Below are 19,081 nucleotides of genomic sequence, written 5' to 3'. Positions count from 1 at the left end.
TTTAGGAAGCAAGAACTAACAAACCAAATAGACCTTGTACCTCCTAGAGAAATATAACCATTAAAGTTCCAGTGAAACAAGTAGATAAAAGCTATACCTGGGCTGGGTTTTTGACTCAGTGATAGAGCACTTGCCTAGGATGTGTGAAGCACTAGGGTTGATCCTTAGCACCATCTAAAAATATAAATAAATAAAATAAAGTTATCAAAATTTGTTAAAAGAATATACTTTTTTTAAAAAAAGCTATACTCTGCTAAGAAAACAAGAAAGGGATGTTCACATTAACTGAACTGAGATAAGTATGGGCTTATTATAAACAATCAACTAGGCAAAGGTTAACTAAATGGAAGATAAGTATGGGTATATAATCAATCAACTAGGCAAAGGTTAACCAAATAGAAGATAAGTACGGGTGTATAATCAACAAGCATGTGAAAGTCAGACTTATCTTTATACCCTATTAACTGATATGGAAAAGATATTTAAAAATACTGTGAGCCTTATGAGGTTAGCTTTGGGATTGTAGGAGATTTTTGACCTCTTCCTGAGATAATCCTAAAGTGAGATCACAGGAACATGGCTGGGAGAGTTTGTTACTTTTCCTTCAATATTTAGTGGATTTGGCTTCTTCCTCTTAAAAGAAGGTCTGAAGAAGATGGGTAATATGAGCCTATAGGTATATTGTCAGCATCAACTGAGAACTATTAACTTAAGATAGGTCTAGTGTATTTAAAAGAGTAGAAGTTCATGAACTGAAAAAAAAAACTACATACTTGTCTTAGCCAGAGAGTATAATTCTAAAAATTGAAGCAGAATGATATAAAATAAATGGGTAGATAAATTGTAATAACCACATAGAAAATTTAGAATTTATACTGGTACTTATATGAGAAATTTATGGAAAATAATGCTTGTGTAAATTGGTGTTGATTTGCTGCTATTAGTCATTCACTAATGGTATAGCAATAAGTGAATACACATTGGAAAAAATTGAGCAATTCCACAAAACTTTAAATCAAAACAACATTTGTATAAATTAAAATTTTAAATTTTAAAATCAAACAATTAGAAAGAGATAAACATGAATAACAACTAGACACAATTAACTACATAGAAAAAAACTCACAAACATAATGTTGAGTAATAAAACCCAGAGTAAAAGAATGTGTGTGTGTGTGTGTGTGAGAGAGAGAGAGAGAGAGAGAGAGAGAGAGAGAGAGAGAGAGAGAGAGAAATTCAAATACAAGCAAAATTAATATAAGAGGTTAGAAATCAGAGTAGCCATTATCCTTGGGGGAATACTGATTTGAAGAGGAAAATCGGATTTTCCTGAATATTAGAAGTTGTGTTTCCTGATATGGGTTCTAGTTTTCATGTTTATTCATTTTTGAAAACTTATAGAGTGGTGCATTTAAAGTCACCATTTAATTCTCTGCTTATGTTACATTTCAATATATTTTATTGAAAAAGTAGTAGAAGACAGGAAGGTGAAATATTTTGGTGGTGATGATATAAAAGGGTGCTATAAAACTAAGATGTAAAATATAGCATTGGCAGTTCTGTTCATATAGTTTTTAAAAATTTTTATACATAAAAAATGCCATAAAAATTATAAGACGAATAAAAATAGGAAAAAGTGTTTTTAATATTTATAAGAATAAAAGAGCAACTATGAATTGAAAAAAAAAAATTCCGGAAAAAGATCCCCTTTCTCCTCCAAAAACAGTTAACTAAAGAACATAAACAGGAAACTGAAAGAAGAAAAAAAATCAAATAGATAAGAAAAAGTTTCTAATTTATTTTTATGAGTAATTAAAATAGGATTTCTTCCCAGGTGAGATGGCACATGCCTGTAACCTCAACAGCTAGGGAGGCTGAATCAGGAGGATCATGAGTTCAAAGCCAGCCTTAGCAACTTAGCAAAGCCCTAAGCAACTCTGTGGGACACATATATGTGGAAGGCAGGTGGGCCTAGGATTGTGGCTCAATGGATAAGTGCCCCTAGGTTCAATCCCTGGTACCAGAAAAATGGTGGAGGATATCTTTATCTATCAGACTTGAAAAAATATAAACAACAACAAAAAACCCAGACTATTTAGTGTCATCAAAGGTATGAAGAAATGTTTATTCTCACATAGTTCTGTTACAAATGTAAACTGGAATTATTATTGAATTATGCATACATGTAAAAAATTTTATGATTATTTTCAAACTGAATTGTTAAACTAGAATATATAAACTTAATAATTGAGAAGTTCCTTAAGTGAGGAACACTATATATCACTACTATAATTATGGGTTAATATATGTATTTCATCATTTTGTCATGATTTAAAAATTAAAAAAACAATATTAGGTCAGTACTCACATAAATTATGGAATTTCTATATACTTTCAAGCATAAAAGAACAAAATCTTTGTAATTTATCTATTATATGTTGTTAAGGATAACAGAGCAAGTTGCAGAAATAATATATTGCAAGATATTTTAAATAAGTGTTATGGAATGATATTTTTAGTAAGTGTTGTGGTTCAGGCAATTATTTGACTTTTTAATAGTATCATTAATTTTGCTTTGATAACTATTACTTGAGAGTCCCTCTAGATTTTTCTATTTCTTGATTTTAATTATGGTATTTGAGCCCCGGGCATATTTCTTTGGCTTTAAGTAAAAACTGCATGAATGAATTGTCGAATGAATTAATTAGAGCAATTGTACAATATATATGCGGGGAAAAGTGTTAACGAGCTAGTCTCCTTAAGGGGAACAGAAAGAAGCTTTGAGAAAGTGTGGAGGAGGTTTCTCAAAACCTAAAGAAGGTGCACACAGATCTTCAGGTTATGTTTTTGTTTTTGTTTGTTTGGTACTGGAAATTGAACTCGGGGTACTTAACCACTGAACCACATCTCCATCCCTTTTTATATTTCTATTTAGAGACAGGGTCTCCCTACGTTCCTGAGGTTAGCTTTGAACTCATGATCCTCCTGCTTCAGGAGGAGATTATAGGAATGCTCCATGTAACCCAGCTTCAGGTTCCTTTCGAAGAGTTGTATCAAGGCTTTATCAATATTTGGAGTTAACATTCATGGAAGCAATATAGGAGTGATATAACAAAGCCCTGGATGATAAGCATCCTAGTGGTAACCAGTGAGAAACCAGCTCTGGAGTACTATCCAATGCTGGATGCTATGGGCTGTATTACACCTCAAGGATCTTAGTACAATCATTTTCCTCAAGGGAAAGAGAAACAAGATGTTCCGATGAAAACTAACACATAACTCTAGTTCCTGCTTTCTTGGCTGAGGAATCATATTTAATTTTCTTTTATCCAGGTTAACAAATACTTTTCAAGACTAGTTAATTAACAGAGAATAATATCTTTTTATGTAAATCTATAGTTATATAAAGAAATAGATGTCTAGGAGGGCATAGAACAAGCTGGTAGTAAGAGTTACATTGGAAGAGAAAAAATTTATTGGAGGGAAAGGGAAGATTATTGATTTATATTTTATACTTTCCTGAGTTGGTAATGATATAATGATTTTATTTTAGTTATAAAAGAAACAACACCAAGTATGAAAAACCCTACAGTGGTCAATCCCGTATCCTAAGCACTCTTCCTCAGTCTATTTCATATTTTCATACTGGTCCCTCTTTTCATTTTCCACTTATTTCCCCCAAGGCCACTCAGCTAATGGTTTTTTTTTCTATTTCTGCTTCACTTAATTATTGAAGATGGATTATTTTCTGACCTCCACCCTAGGCTGATGATATTTTCCTATAGCATCAGTTCACCCTGTCACCACCCTTGTACTTACTTCCACCAAATAATATAATAATGACCCAGTCACTGATGCTCCCAGATGAGACTAGAAGCCAGTGCAGGGGAGGGACTGGTCTCTAGGTGAAATGGTACATTTTGGTAATCATGATATATTCCTTCAAAATGTATGGGGAGAAACATGAATGGAAATAAGTACCTTTTTAAAAGTACCTGTTTTTTATAGTAGTACAAATTTATACCAGTGGTTTAGTCTATCATGCTAAGTGAAATAAGTCAGTTACAAAAAACCAAAGGCTGAACTTTTTCTCTGATATGTGGATGCTGACACACAATTCAGCGTTGGGGATGAAAATAGAAGTTCACTGGATTAGACAAAGGGAATGAAGAGAAGGGAGAGGGGATGGAAATAGGAAAGAGAGTAGAATGAACCAGACATAATTTTCCTATGTTCTTATATGAATAAATAACCAGTGAAAGTTCACATCATGTACAACCACAAGAATGGGGTACCAATTAGAATAAGTTATACTCCATGTATGTATAATACATCAAAACACACTCTATTGTCATATATATTTAAAAGTAACAAATTTTAAAAGTTGGGAATAACCTAAATATCTATAAGTAGAGGAATTATTAAATAAATGATATATCTAGTATATTACTCACATGAAATCTGTATGAAACACATTTGGGGAGAAAAGAAAAAGCAAATTGCCACAAAGTATGTATACTATTGCTATTTAAACTCAAAAGAAGGGCAAAGGATATCGTGTATTTTACAGATATAAATATGCATGGAGATGTTCTAGTTCTGGAAAAATCCCCACCAAACTGATGATAGCTATCATTTCTGAGAAGTAACTATAGAAGTAGTCATGGTAGACTTCAGCTTTATCTTCAATGACTGAATGAGCCTATATTGATCTATTACATATGTAATTATACATAAATACACTTTTCATTTTTAGAGGTTAATAGGTGATATTTTCCCAAATTAATAAAATATTATTTGCTACCCTAAGAAAAATAAAGTACATCAGAACAAATGTGTAAATAGATCAAGAGCCCTTGGGGTTAAATTCAGTGTCTAGGATGTTGACCAGCTCCAAACATACCTGCTTCTCTGTCCTGTTCACTATCATCCCCTCCAAATCAAATACAGAATACTTGCATTCCTCTGAGAGTGGTCTGTATTTTCAGATAATTATTCACCTATTACATTTAGCTCCAAGATGGCTTCCTTAAAATGATTGCCTTAAAAAGAGGGTCAGGGAAGACCTGGAGAATGTAGATTCTCAAAGCTACTCTTCCCTAGATATGCAATACTTCACCAATTCTGCCCTCCCTCTGAAATCTACTAGTCGTTTTCCTGCCTGCTCCATTCCATCTTGATAGATGTGCACAGCCACTAAGAACTGGGAGTGAAATCACCGTAGCTTCATGTTCTTCACACTCATTTCTGGGGACACAGCAGGGGAGCATGGTCACAGTGTATTCCAAGGAACTAATCACTAGGAACAACTCTGAAGGATAATCTAATAAATACATATTTGCAAGGTATAGAGAGAATCCAGAACAACTGATTTCCCCTTTTTGAGTAATACATGATTTATATTAATAGAACTTGGCCCTCTTAGTTAAAATCCTGATTATGATTTTGAACCTCAGTTTCCTCATCTGATAATAATTCAGTAACAATACATACCCTCAGTTTTTAATGAGGATTACATGAATTACTAAAAAGTCCAGCTCAATTCACATGAATATATTTGGCATTCTGGTGATAAATTTTCATCTACCTTTTAGGAACCTCATTTCATTATAGAATTGAAAAGACAGACACAGTCCAAATTTCTGACTCTCCTCCCAGGCATAAAAATTCCTCCACTGACATCTGTTAATCCACCTCAACCAGGTAAAAGATAAACATTAATAATAGCCACCAAAATATTTTCTGAACCCTTTCATCTTCCTTCCATGCTGTGGACAATAAGAGGTAAGGATGAAATTGCTTTCCTCTGTTTCTAAAATTCATTTTTGTTTTGTAATCCTTCAAATCCTATAAACTCTAAAATAATGTTTTTCTTCCTTCTTTTTATGACAGAAATAATCAAGAAATAATTTCTTGATTCATTTCTGAAATAATCAAGAAAGCTCCTTGGGTAGAATGGCACATGCCTATAATCCTAGATATCTGGGAAGTTGAGGCAGGAAAATCACAACTTCAAGTACAGCCTTGGCAACTCAATGAAACTCTGTCTGAAAATAAAAAAGGCTAGGGATATAGTGCAGTGGTAAAGTGCCCCACAATTCAATTCACAGTATTGCAAAAAAAGGAAGGAAGGAAGGAAGGAAGGAAGGAAGGAAGGAAGGAAGGAAGGAAGGAAGGAAGGAAGGAGGAAGGAAGGAAGAAAGAAAAATAAAGACAGCTCTATTTACATACATTACGTATGTACTCAGGGTAATTTAAAATTCTGGATCTAAGATTGAATATCTATAAGTAGTTTATAAGAGATTAGCAAAGAATCACAGTCTCTGGGACAGGAGTCCCCTGTGTTTCTCCTTTGCTAGCCAGGTAATAAAACTTCTTTTTCCTTTAAAAAAAGAGAGAGAGAGAGAGACTTAGCAAAATATGAATTAAATAAATACAAACTAGACATATTCTAACAAAATCAGATGTGGAATAACATTAATTTTAAAATTAAAATAAATTTTATAAAGCATTCAAAGTAACAAGATTTCCCTTTAAAACATAGATATTCATTAAGAACAGATAACTGGCAATAACAGCAGAATGCAAAAGTGTAATCAACTGGGAACTCAAAAAGAAATTTAAAATCACAATTAAGCAGAAATTAATAGTATCATTATAGAATGGATAAGCGAAGCTACAGAGGTTTTAAATAGTATAATAACTATGCTATATCAAGTATTTACTTCATGACTTGGTAAGATCCAACAATTTCTCATAGCATTTGGTTAACAGAAATCCTTTTAAAGCAATTAAGATTGGTTAGTAGACACAATAGCTCATCTAACCCCCTCCTCCACTGGGCTTAGAATAGCAAAGCTTTTCCAGGTCTGCCTATATAAGTAAATACCCAAATATTTATTCATTTCAAGTAGTCCTTTTAAAACTTGTTTAAATATCTAATCTTATTGGGTTTACTTTTCCACAAAGGGTTTGACATGGGTATAGATGGTGTCATTATGCTTCTGGAAAACAATTTAAAATTTTAAATCAGACTCAAACTCTCCCTGATAGACAACTGCACTGGAACATTCACATTTGAATATATGTAAAAATCTGTTTTATACTCATTATTCTTTTTGTGTTAGAAAAATCTGAAAATTAGAGATAAGTAAAATTACAGGCAGAAACATCCATATTTTCACCTCCCAGAAATAAATATCATTTTTTGGCTTAGAAGTCTATTATTCCATATTTCTTAAACAAATAGGAAAAAAAACTATTCATACTGTTTTTTAAAACTGCTGATTTTTGAAATCAATAAAAATTTGTAGTTTTTTTCTTCTATCTTGCTCTTCTTCCACATCTTTTTCTCTAAAATACACAAACATTGGATACGTATGTACTCAGGGCAATTCCCTCAATATTCCCCACAGATAACTCAATTTTACCTAGTTCCCCATTATTGGAGAAAATTTCTAACATTTGAATATGAGTTTTTCAAGTTTATTTTTTCATCTTTGTTGGAAATATGTATTATTTTTCTTACATTTTGGAATAGAATATGCACATAGACATTCATTATACATTTCAAAACAAACAAGAGGTAAATAATGTATTAACTCCTTCAGTTTTCCCTTTGAATTGCTCTGTATTTCAGAGATAAAACTGTTAGGTGTGGTGTCAGAAGCCAAGGGAGACAGGGTAGCCTTGGGGAGGAGAGCTACCTAGTGTGATATGAAAGTACCTAAATTGAGGGAGGAGGCTATGAATCAGGAGGGAAAGCAACCCTGAAGAGACCTGTAAAGGAATAAATGATAGGATATCTATACAATGCAATGTTATGCAGCAATAAATACAAACAAAATACTGATATACACAACATGATTGAATCTCAAAAAACATTTTGTTTTGCCAAAAAAGTCAAATACAAAAGCACACATATGTATTACTCCTATTTTTTTTTTTGAAGTTTTAGGCAAGACAAAGTTACCGTGATTTGTATCATAATTTGTATCAGAATGTTTGTTTCTTCAGAGTTACATTGATTGTCAGCAAACATGAGGGAAATTTTCAAGAGAAAGAAATGCTCCATATTTTGATCAAGATGGTGGTTGCATTAGTGTAAGCATTTTTGAAATCTGAACAAAAAACATGAATTTTCATCCATTGTATGCAAATTATATATGTATGAATTTGATTTCATAAAAAGCCCAAAGTACCTCACTGGGACATCATTATACAAAGTACATGTGTGAAGACTTGAATTGGGTGTCAACATACTTTATATACAGAAATATGAAAAATTGTGCTCTATAGGTATAATAAGAATTTTAATGCATTTCACTGCTGTCATGTATTTAAAAAATAATAAAATCAATAAAAGATAAAAAGAGAGTTTATTTAAGATTGTGGTATAACTTTGGGAGGACTATTAGTGGCTTAACACTGGTATTTATGCAATTGCTATCTGTGTCTCTGATTATCTGTAAACCTTGATGATATGAAGAAATGTGAATTAAACTTGGAAAGATAAAATGGAAAGAAAACTTCTTTTGAGCACATCCTACATTCAACACTGTACTTGTGTTATCACTGTAATTGTGTTATCACTTTTATTCTTTTATTGGGACCCCTAAGTTTCTTAAAGCACAGAGATCTCCATTTCTGAGCTCTGACTTTCCTCTGCACAGCTCTGAGTATACCCTCCAAAGTCAATTATGGTATGGTAAGAAGTATTTTTCTTTTGGTTTTACTTATTAATCAGTTAACTTTGTGAGATAATCATTGATGAACCACAGATCTGAATGTCACACACAGGATAATTCCTTCTTGAAAACTGTGCTTTCAGAATTATGCAGGTGGAAGAAGGAAGTACACTGAGCATTTTCAACAAAGGCACAATTTCTAGTTCCTATCATTCTATAGCTCAACCTAGTCCAAAGTCCCTGAGGTGAGTTTTATTACTTTCACTTTCAAAGTAACTGAGAAGCTGGAGATGGACTATGATTTTCTCTTTAGACTCACTTTAGAAGCACACAAAAGTCAATTCCTCTTGGCTTCCCTGTGTGTTCCTCTTTATAAGAGTATTTTCCCTCTTTATTGATGGTTTGGAAAACTGTTGCTTGGGTGCTGACCACAAGAATAACCAGGTGCAGACAGTCTGTGGAACAAGGTTTGTAGGCTGCTCAGGGGACCAGAGCTTCCTGGAGTCCATCAGCTTCATTGAGATGGTAAGAGAGAAATGTGTGGTGATATATAGGTCTCAGTGGGGGGTACGAACCTGAAGAAAGAGGGGCTTGAATTTGGAGACATATAGTGAGAAAAGGTCTCTCTTGGGAGTTAAAACACAAGAGCTATTTGTAGTAAAAAATCAAGTAAGTAAATAAAGAAACAAATGCAAGAAGACTGAAGATAGATTAGCAAAGGGGAATAGTTCTGTGACCCACTGTTTCTCAGCATTGAATTCAGGGTTTTCCATTGCAAGAGTAACCTGGGGAGAAGAGGAACCCACAGAAAAGCAAGAGAGTCAACAGAGAATACCAGAATGATTTGCTATTTACTACAGCGTCTGGGTAAACGGTTTTCAGAAGAAAGAGGGAGAAGGAAAACCCACTGGGGAGGAAATGGGAGTTGGTGGCATTTGTATTCAGGTCTGTGAGGGAGAAAGAGTCAAAAATCTGTGGATAAAGCTAAGTCTTTGAACAAAGGAGGTGTGTTTTTTTTGTGTGTGTGTGGGGGGAGGGGTGGTTTATTTTTGTTTTTCCTTAGAATCTTCTCACCACCTTCTCCTACAGAGTATCTCCTGGTCACAGTGAACCTTTCCTTCTGCTCTAAGATGGTGAGTTTTCCAGGTTTGTCTCCAGCTGGCTCCCTCCTCTCTCTCCTTCTCCTGGTGTCCATACAGTGCTCAACAGGTCAGTGTTTTGCCTCATGCTTTTTATTTATTGGCTTGTTTTCAAAGGTTCCTGTGACATAAATGAAAAACACTTGGTCATTCATTGGCCAAGAAAACTCCCTCATATCAAAGCCCCTTACTTCTTTGGGTAGACCTTATGAATCTCAGAGCTATAATATTGATCAATTCTTTGCTGAGTATTGGTGATTTTAGGCTGTAGGCTTTTGATGTGTCTGTTTGTTGAGCTGTGCTCTGTAATATTCACACTGCCAAGAAAGATGGACGGAGTACACAGAATTTAGACTCAAGTTTCCTGAGCTCTACTGAATTATAATCTTGGAAAAATCACTTATTCTCTCTGAGACATGAGGCCCTCTTTCATAAGATGAAAGAACCTCTCAGGATAAAATTTTCAGACTCTTGGTTTAGAGAGAAGCCACATGTGAGATCACAAGAATGACATTTTTGTCAATCTCCTTAATTTGATGTCAGTTAGGTGATATCAAAATTTTTATGTCTGTACTCATTGACCCAGTAATTCTATGATTATTCTATAGAAGTGCTTTTCTATGTGTTTGTGTGTTATACTTACTACAGGACTGTTTGTAGTAATAAGAAGTTGGAAGTAATGTAAATGTGCACCCACATAGGAAAATCTTGAATATGATGGTATAGTCTGTTAAAAATAAGTACATCTGATTATGTGTACCAAAATGGTTGAAAGTCCATTTTTTTTGTAGAAATTGATATATAACGATCCCATTTATATGGAACAATGATTTTTTAACCACATTGTGGCTACACATAATATTAAATACTCTTTTCTTTTTTAACAAAAATATTTTTTAGTTGTCAATGGACCTTTATTTTATCTATTTATATTCAATGCTGAGAATCAAACCCAGTGCCTCACACATGCTAGGCAAGTGCTCTACCACTGAGCCACTACCCCAGCCCCTTACATAATCTTTTCTAAATTGAATTGCTTAAATAATTTTTATGCCAACACCCTGGTATCAGGCAGCAATGAACATATATCCCTTGTGTTATAATAATACCAGTGGGTTTTATGCAAGAATGGAAAAGAGAGTGTGGCCTCAGTCTAGCACAAAAACCCCTACAATGTTCTTTGCCCAGGAATGCCACACCCACACTCTCTGGGACAAGATGGCCATGGCCAGTTGCTCTAATTTCATATTCCCTTGCCTTTTGTACTAAGTCCTCCTGGCCATCAATAAAACTACCCTTAGTGAACTTATCCCATCCCAGATCACAACATTTCATTTGTAGGCCCATAATTCCTGACCGCTCACAATATCCATAATATGTTGGGCCTCTGCCAATGTCAGTTTTGCCCAGGGAGCACCACTTACCTTTCAGCCATTGTAGATTTTTACAGAAAATAATTTTCAGGCAAACAGCTAAAGAGACTTGAGGAAGGAGCATATTTTATCATTCATACAAGGTCCCTATTTTGGCCCTCATTCTTCTTCTCTCCTCCTTTAAGAATCCAACTGTCCTTACTGGCAAGAGGTGCCTGACTCTTAATACCTAAGCTAGAAGCCTCTAAGTCCACCCAGCACAAGAAAGTGATTTTCATTAAAATAATTCTCTGTGATTCTAAGCCTTTATTGTTATTTCCCAAAACAAAAAGGCCTATCTCACCTTAAAATTCCACTTTTTATCTTGGGATAATTTATCTACTGTACCAGTATACTGCAACCTAAATCTCAGGGTCAGAAATGACTTCTTACCTTCCTAGAAGCAGAGTGTTAGAAGACAAAGGAATGAGTAAGGAGAGAAATAGATGAGTTACTTTGCCACATTTATTTCTCAATAAATCGCTTTGACATAGAGTTTGCAGAAGTTACTAATAATTACTATTTGGAAATGTATAGGAAATATATATCTTTCCAAATGTCAATCTAACAAGAGTTGTTACTTCCAGAGAAATTAATGTAATCTGTTGGTAGAGAGTGAGGGAAATACAGTTGAAGAAGATAGATAACACACACAAACACACACACACACACACACACACGTATATTCAATTTAGTGTATGAAAGATGTGATTTATATTTAAATGTATATACTTAAGTAGGTCTATATATTAAGGGTATATACTTAAATATGTGTGTATATATACATGTATATATACATATATAAATTTAAATTTATATATATATATATATATATATATATTTAAATTTAAAATATATCTTACTTTTTTGGAAAATAATACAAAGAAGAAATATATTTGAGTCCCTAAATAAGAAAATGTGTTTTTCCTTTCATTACACCCTAACTCGTTCTCCAATCTGTCTCTGATCCCCATGTAGTATCTGGGTTTTCTGTGAATGGACCAGCTGAGCCCATCATGGCCTTGCTTGGGGAGGATGTTACCCTGCCCTGCCAGCTGTATCCTGAACAGAGTGCAGCCCGCATGCACATCTGGTGGTACCGTGCCCAGATCTCCCCAGCTGTGCTGGTTGTCCAGAATGGACAGGAACAAAGTGGAGAACAGATGCTGGAGTACCGCGGTAGGACCAAGTTGGTGGGAGACTCCATCAGCCAGGGGCACGTGGCCCTGCTGATACAGCACGTGAAGGCCTCTGACAATGGCCTGTACCGGTGTCGTTTTCAAGATGGTGATATCTCACAGGAGGCCATTATAGAATTGAATGTCATAGGTATGTAACTTGGTGAGTAGCTTAGGTGATAATGTAAGACAAAAGGCAAGGTGAGGGCTTCTAGATTCCAAACCTGGTGCGGTTTAGGATCTTGGATATGTCGATTTTAGACAGTCAGTTTCCTAAACTATACAATGAGGATAAGACTTGTGTACTCTATTAGCTTTTAAATATCAAAGAAGTTAGCATTTCTGAACATTCTTTGACATTCTATAAGACCCCAGAAAATTTATTTAGTAATAAATATTGATGCCCTGAAACATTAACTTTCACCCAATCAAGAAATAAAAGTAAACAATAAAATTAGAACTATTTTCTAGTTTTACTTGTTCTTATTCTTTTATCTTCCTAGAATGACCCCAAAACTTTTTCAGTCCAAGCACAGTGCAAAGGCAGGAAGTGCATGCCAAAATGAGTCACATGTCAGCCTAATGTTGACCTCTTTGCTCCAGGTTTCTCATCAGGCTAGTGAAGGACAACTCAGCTATCAGCTTCAGGGCCTCTCAGCCACAAGGACCACAGGCCTTACCTACATGCCTTCTCTCCTCAGGTTTGGGCTCCATCCCTCATGTTCACATGACAGGACTCAAGGAAGGTGGGATCCAAGTGCTGTGTTCCTCAGGGGGCTGGTTCCCAAGCCCCAAGGTACAATGGAAAGACATGGCAGGAACCAAGCTACCATCCCTCTCTGAGTCTCAGACCCAGGACTGGGATGGGCTCTTCCATGTGAAATCATCCCTTGTGGTCACAGACAGCTCCCTGAGCAATGTGACCTGCTCCATCCAAAATCCTCTCTCTGGTCAGGAAAAGGTGTCATCCATCTTCCTCCCAGGTTAGTGAAACCCAAGGAGGGTATGGTAAGCAAAGGGAGGACAAGGAAGGGAGCCTAGGAAGGAGGGAAGGGCTTCGTCCAGGACAGTCTCTGACTGTGTCTACATACTCCTCTCAGAGCCCTTCTTCCCCAGGATGTCTCCATGGAAAGCAGCCCTTGCCGGGACAGTCCCTGTGCTGGTGCTTCTGCTCATTGGGATCAGCTACATTGGTTGGAAAGAACATCAAGCCAAAGATAGAGAAATAAAGGAAAAGGAAAAAGAACTTCAGGAAATACAACAGATAAGGAATGAAAAGGAAAAGGCACTTAAGATTCGAGGTAAATTGGGGCAGCAGGGAAAATCAGTTCATGGAGGAGCTACAGTATAGAGTGGATGGGGAATTCACAGTTTATTAAAGGACCTCAAGGGAAACACAGGATATCAAAAATTCCACAGGGCTAGGAGTCCTGTGCAAAGGAGAAAGCCACGTGAGAAAATCAGTTGGCAGTGAACATCAGGCCTCTAAAGTTTGGCTTCTCAAACCTCAAACTATACCCTGCTCTTCCATGCCTGTTACCAAGCCTGTCTGTTTCTCCTTGTGCAAAAGTCTTTCCCTAGCTTCTCTTCCTACTTATCCTTCAGGAATAAGCTTTAGAAATACATAAACAATTTTAAAACACCCATGAAGTATGGACATTTATTCCTCTGTGACCCTATGGCACCTCCCATGTAACTTTTCTTAGTGCTTATCAGTTTAGATTGGACACACATGCTTGCTAATTGCTTCATATAAATTATGGGTCCCTCAAAAGATGTAAACAGAAACTTCTCAATAGACGAAATGCAAAAGGTCAATAAATATATGAAAAAAAAGATGTTTAACATATCTAGCAATCAGGGAAATGCAAATCAAAATGATACTAAGATTTCATCTTACTCTAGTCAGAATGGAAATGATCAAGAATACAAATTCTGAATATACAAGAATATAAATTCTGGCAAGGTTGTAGGGAGAAAGGAACACTCATGTTGTTTGTAGGACTGCATCAATGGAAACATTAGTATAGCCACTCTGTAAATCAGTTCAGAGATTCCTCAAAAGCTAGGGATGGAACCACCATATGACTAAGCTATCCCAGTCCTGGGTATTTTCCCCAAAGGTCTAAAATTAGCATACTACAGCAACACAGCCACATTGATGTTCATAGCAGCAAGGTTCATAGTAGCTAAATTATGGAATCAGCCCAGATGCCTGTCAATAGATGAAAGGATTAAGAAATTGTGGTGTATATATACAATGGAGTTCTATTCAGCCATTATAAAGAATGAAATTAGGGCATTTGCAGATAAATGGATAGAAATGGATAATATTGTGCTAAGTGAAACTAGCTGAACTCAAAAACTCAAAAGGCAAATATTTTCTCTCATATGTGGAAACTAGAATAAAATAAAATAAATGGAGAGGGAAGGATAAAATAACTTAAAGAACCACTCAAATACAAATTAATAGACAAGTGAAAGAAAGACTCATAGAATAGAGGAAGGAGAAAGGAGAAGAGGATGAGAGGGAAACGAGGGAGGGACAAGGGGGGGTCATGAACTAAAATCAATTTCCATGCATGTATGAATTTTTCAGGATAAACCCAACTACTACATATAACCAGGAAGTTCTAATAAAAAAAGTTATACTAAAAAAAAATCATGGGGCCCTAAAAAGCCCAACCTAATTTATATAGCTACTTCCCAAACTCAGGGGCAGCTAAACTCAATTTGATGGATTTTATATTTTTCTCTTTTAGAAAACCTCAAGGCAGAGCTTGGTGAGTTTTGCTTCTTCCCATGTCTACTGTAAAGTTTGTTTCCCCTTTCCACGTCTCTTCTGGATCTCTCACTGAATGTCGTTTCTTTCAGAACGACGAAGGGCATTGTACCGAAAAGGTAAGAGACAGTGTTTTCCACACCACTTGAGGCCCCAATGCCAATGGAATCAATCCAGATGCCTGTCAATAGATGTCAGGAGTAAGATTTGACATGAATTGTTAATCAATCCACTTAGGAGAAGGAAGGAATAGAATTGAATGATTTTGATGAGATTTGGGAAGAATAAAGAATACCCAATTATGGCAGCATTTTTTTGTATTGCAAATAATGTTTAAAAGAACAAACACTTCCTTAGCTCCCTCTCCTTAGAGGAAAAGACCAAATGACTGAAGGATGAGTAGTGGAAGAAAAATAAGAGAAAAGGGAAAAAATGTGAGGTCACAGATTAATGTCCTCCCACCCTTATTTTACTTGGATTTGTTCTTTTTTTTTAGATTGGAAGAAGGCCCTGATATATCCTGGTAAGTTAATCATGGGTAGTAAATCTTCCCAAGTGCTTCTGTTATTATGAGCATGATAAATAGAGACAAAAGAGCCAGGCATGGTAGAACACACCTGTAGTCCCAGCAACTTGGGAGTCTGAGGCAGGACCATCATGAATTCAAAGTCAGCCTCAGCAATTTAGCAAGGACCTAAGCAATTTAGTGAAAACTGTCTCAAAAAAAATTAAGAAGGGCTTGGAATGTGGCTCAGTGGTTAAGTGTTCAATCTCTAGTACAATAAATAAATAAATACACACACACATAAACACACACACACATATGTACATCTGTGTACTTGTAAGTTGTGAAAATGTATTTGGCACCTATGTGTAATACTTTGTATTGTAGGTTCCAATAATTGTTTTCTAGAACTAAGAAAAAAGGAGAAATAACTTTTAATGGTAAAGTCCATAGCAACCTGGTGGGAGTAGGATTTGATATGAATTGTTAATCAGTCCACCTAGGAGAAGGAAGGATTAGAATTGAGTGATTTTGATGAGATTTGAGAAGAATAAAGAATACCCAATTATGTCAGCATTTTTATATTGCAAATAATGTTTAAAAGAGCAAATAATACATTTTAAATTTGGGGAAAATACACTATTATTTTACTTATTTTGCCTATTCAAAATAAAGCAAAAATGCATAGAAACTAAGGTTTAAAAACTTTGAAAATCATTTTCAAAATATTTTAATATCATTTGTAAAAATATGTTTATCTGCTATTGGGGGAATTAGCTAATTTTATAACTTCTAATATCCATGTCTATGTATTGTATGAATTTACAAGTGTGTGTATGTGTGAACATGTGATTGTGAGTGTAATATTGAGTTAGACTTCGTAAACATGCTAGGTCATTCATTTAACATATTATTGTGCAATTTCTATATGCCAAACATTGTGCTATGTGTTGGTGGTATAAGCCATTATCTCTGATCTTACGGAAATTAAATTAAAGGTCCACTGGGGTAAAGGTAAGCTAGAAATCAGACCACCACACGCAGCCTAATAAGTGTTCCTATGATTTAAGGAGAGAACAAAGTACTAAGGGGGAGGACATGTGAGTTTTAGTTACAACTCTACCAATTACAACTGAGGAATCAGGTCATTCTCTTTCTTGACTTCAATCCCCTTGTCTCTAAGATGACGAAGATGGAATACACGATATTGGATGTTCTTCATGAGGCATATAGGTTCCAAATATCACAGTGTTAAATTTCTTCCTGGAGGAAACTTCAATGAGGGAATCACAGTACTTCACTTGTTAAGAATTATGGATAAGTCCTTACCTGTCAATTGTCCCAAGATTCATGAATATATATAATCTATAAATAAAATCACCAGTCCCATTATGAGAGAAGCAACCCTAGGAAGAAAAAAAAATGTAGTTCTATTCCACATGAAGAATCTGATTCTGGAGAAAAAATGTAAAAATCTGACTACAGTGGTGAAAATAATAGGGGACTATCTAAAGGCCTTAGCCTTTAGATAGTCCCCTATTAGTAGGCTAAAGCACTACTCTGAAAGGGTCATAGGCTGGAAAAAAACAAACAAAACAGAATAAAAGGACATTTCATGGCACCCATCTGCAGTGAGGGGGTTACACAGATCTTCAGATCACAGTGCCTGGATACCTTGAGCAGCTACTCCAGGTGTTCTTCAAACCTGGCTCAGGTGGGAGAAGATTAGTCAGTCCCCCAGCACCAGGCTGCATTGTGGCAGAGTCTCTAACTGAGGCAGTATAGAAAGCAGTAACTTGTCCTACTTTTTGGATATCAGCAGAATTTGAGAGGATTAGTGAATGTAGTAAGGAGAATTGGGAGGAGAAAATAATGAGCCAGGGTGGGAAGTATTTTTTCCTTTTCATTCCCTGGATACATTTCTTCCCAGGCTCAATTTACATTGCTGTTTTTCAGATTGGAGAAAGGAATATTTCCAGCCTGGTAAGTGCCTTTTGTTTTATATTTTTGTCTCCCTTCTAACCTGCCCTCTGATCTATTGTCTTCTTTTCACATTACCATCTTCCAGCTGAAAAGAGAAAGGCACCAGTATTCAGGTGAACTGAAAGTTGCTGCTAGAATTAGTTACTCTGGTTGTTTCCACCTTCACCTATTGGCCCAGGTTTCTTATTTGTGGGATCTACTTGTTCCTGGAAACAGAAATGAACATAGTCTGTCAGCTGTGGAGACCCTAAGTAAAAAGTGTTCAAAATGGCAAGAGTATTCAGTTGCTTTTTAAAAAGAGGTTAGTTTATGTGCAACCTGTTGCTAATTGAGGAACATGGTTCTAATTTATAGAGAACATGGAAATAATAATATTCTCAAGTAATCAATGCAAGCCCTGGATCAGCCTGGCACTCTGCCAGTGCACCAAGAAGAGATAAAATAGATCTAGTAACCTAGAATGCATGGTCAGAGCAGAGCCACCTCCCAACACACACCCAAAGCAGAGATGCTGTTTCTTCTTCAGCTCCACATTTTGTTTCTTTAAGGATTCACTTGCACAATAGCTTTCTGAAAGATACGATGGTGGATATTTTTTTTTTCCTTCTTTCAGCTCCTGTGAATCTAAATCATGAACTTTTTCACCAGAATAATTCTGATCCAAAGAGAAAAAAAGATGGCAGAGAGGAAACACAGGATCTTCCTCTTGCTGATAATAAAGGAGATTGCAACCTCCTCACTCTTGATGGGAAAGGTTTCACAACAGGGAGATATTATTGGGAGGTAGATGTCGAGGACAATGATGAGTGGGTGCTAGGCGTTTATGAAACAAATGAAGAAAAGATGGCACCATTAAAAAAACCATCAATGAAGAAATTCAGTGTCTTAGAGAAGAAGAAAGGTGAATTCAGGGCTCTTGCCTGTGATTCACAAAAAGTTCTTCTAGAAGAGCCTCTTACAGAAGAGTGTCCGCAGAAGATTGTGGTTTTCTTGGATTATGAAGATAATGACATTTCTTTCTATAACATGATTAATGGTATGCACATCTTTTCCTTCACTCAGGACAAATTCTCTGCCATTCTCTATCCTTACTTCAAACTTAAATCCATGGAGCTCTCCCCATCTGCATAAGTTTAATAGTGATATAGAAAACAATCTTACACTGAGTAGCCTGTTCTTGGTAAGCTCCAGGACTCTGGTCCTGATGAGTGGTCTCTGGCACCACTGATTATGAGACCCAAGCGTCTCAGATTTCATGAGTCTCCATAATCTGAGTTTCTGATGACATCAAGCTGTGTTTCTCAAATAATCCAAAGAGAACACCCATGTTCATGTTTTGTTGTAAGTGTTGCTTCTTGCTATAAAGCAAATATATATATATATATATATATATAT

The 19,081-nt window shown here is 35.7% G+C and overlaps 1 protein-coding gene across 1 annotated transcript; it reads left to right on the top strand.

Moving 5' to 3' along the window:
- Window positions 1-9,817: 9,817 nt before the first annotated feature.
- Window positions 9,818-18,817, top strand: LOC308649962 (butyrophilin-like protein 1; the record flags this gene model as incomplete). The annotated part of the gene is made up of 9 exons (XM_081295879.1): window positions 9,818-9,896; window positions 12,217-12,567; window positions 13,118-13,399; window positions 13,517-13,717; window positions 15,179-15,199; window positions 15,291-15,317; window positions 15,695-15,721; window positions 17,660-17,686; window positions 18,300-18,817. The coding sequence occupies 9 exons, from the start codon at window positions 9,818-9,820 to the stop codon at window positions 18,815-18,817; spliced, it is 1,533 nt and encodes a 510-aa protein (XP_081152005.1).
- Between the last annotated feature and the right edge of the window lie 264 nt (window positions 18,818-19,081).

This window comes from Spermophilus citellus (genome assembly GCF_964194105.1).
Source record: "Spermophilus citellus genome assembly, chromosome: 5".
In the NCBI taxonomy this organism is placed as follows: Eukaryota; Metazoa; Chordata; class Mammalia; order Rodentia; family Sciuridae; genus Spermophilus; species Spermophilus citellus.
The sequence above is the reverse complement of the archived record's forward strand: the minus strand, read 5'-3'. Positions and strand labels throughout refer to the sequence as shown.